This window comes from Otolemur garnettii, unplaced genomic scaffold, assembly GCF_000181295.1.
Source record: "Otolemur garnettii isolate 467f Iridium unplaced genomic scaffold, OtoGar3 scaffold00089, whole genome shotgun sequence".
In the NCBI taxonomy this organism is placed as follows: domain Eukaryota; kingdom Metazoa; phylum Chordata; class Mammalia; order Primates; family Galagidae; genus Otolemur; species Otolemur garnettii.
Window position 1 is genome coordinate 4392613 of NW_003852484.1, and position 1011 is coordinate 4393623.

Consider the following 1011-nt stretch of genomic DNA (forward strand, 5'->3'; position numbering starts at 1 on the left):
TCTTGGGCTTAAGAAATTCTCTTGCCTCAGCCTCCCAAGTAGCTGGGACTACAGGCGCCCACCACAATGCCCGGCTTTTTTTTTGTTGCAATTGTTATTGTTGTTTAGCTAGCCCTGGCTGTGTTCGAACCTGCCAGCCTGTGTGTATGTGGCCAGTGCCCTACCCACTGAACTACAGGTGCATTACATTTACTGGAAAGCTAAAGGGATAAAGATGACCTAAGATACAGAGCTGAATTGCATCTATTAAGAGCAAGGTTGTGACATTTGAACATATGATCTCAAAACTTTAAGTTAAGTCTAAATTTCTGTCACCCTGCTTAGTTTTATAGAACTTTGTACTAACTTTTCTAAAATGGTTTTTTCTTCAGGTGGTTTAATATTGGCTGCTGATTACTCTCAGCTTGAACTGCGAATCTTGGCTCATTTATCCCGTGATCATCGTCTCATTCAAGTATTAAACACTGGAGCTGATGTTTTCAGGAGTATTGCAGCAGAATGGAAGATGATTGAGCCAGAGTCTGTTGGAGATGATCTGAGGCAACAAGCAAAGCAGGTGATCTTAGTGAACATATTTACTATAAATGAGAGTTGAGTGATTTTAAAAGTTTAAATTGTCTCAATTATTTGTAGTTGAGCAATTCATCTTCGGATCTTTCAGACTACATTTCATCTGAGCTCATCTCTTCATTATACTTACTTTCTTTGAGGCAGTAAAACGAACTAGAAAAACTGAGATCTGAGGCCACTTCGTGTCAGGAAAGCCATATGCATTTAAATGATAATATGGCTAGTCACAGTGCCTAGTAATGGTAGATGTGTTGGTGTTCATTGTGTGTATGTCTGGGAGGGTATATGTATATATTTGTATATGTAATATCTCTTTCTAGTCTCTGAGTATCTTAAGGTAAAGTTCCATTTTTTCTTTTTAGTATTTTTCCACAGCATCAAGCCATAGTACTTTGTATAGAAGGTGTTCTCTGAATGTTTACTGAACAAATATTTCAGGGC

At 38.2% G+C, this 1011-nt stretch overlaps 1 protein-coding gene across 1 annotated transcript in view; it reads left to right on the forward strand.

Moving 5' to 3' along the window:
* Positions 1-1011, forward strand: part of POLQ (DNA polymerase theta) — a 128460-nt gene that overhangs the window by 92557 nt on the left and 34892 nt on the right. Inside the window, 1 exon segment of the mRNA XM_003795084.1 lies at positions 372-556. Within this exon segment, the coding sequence (XP_003795132.1) occupies positions 372-556 (185 nt within the window).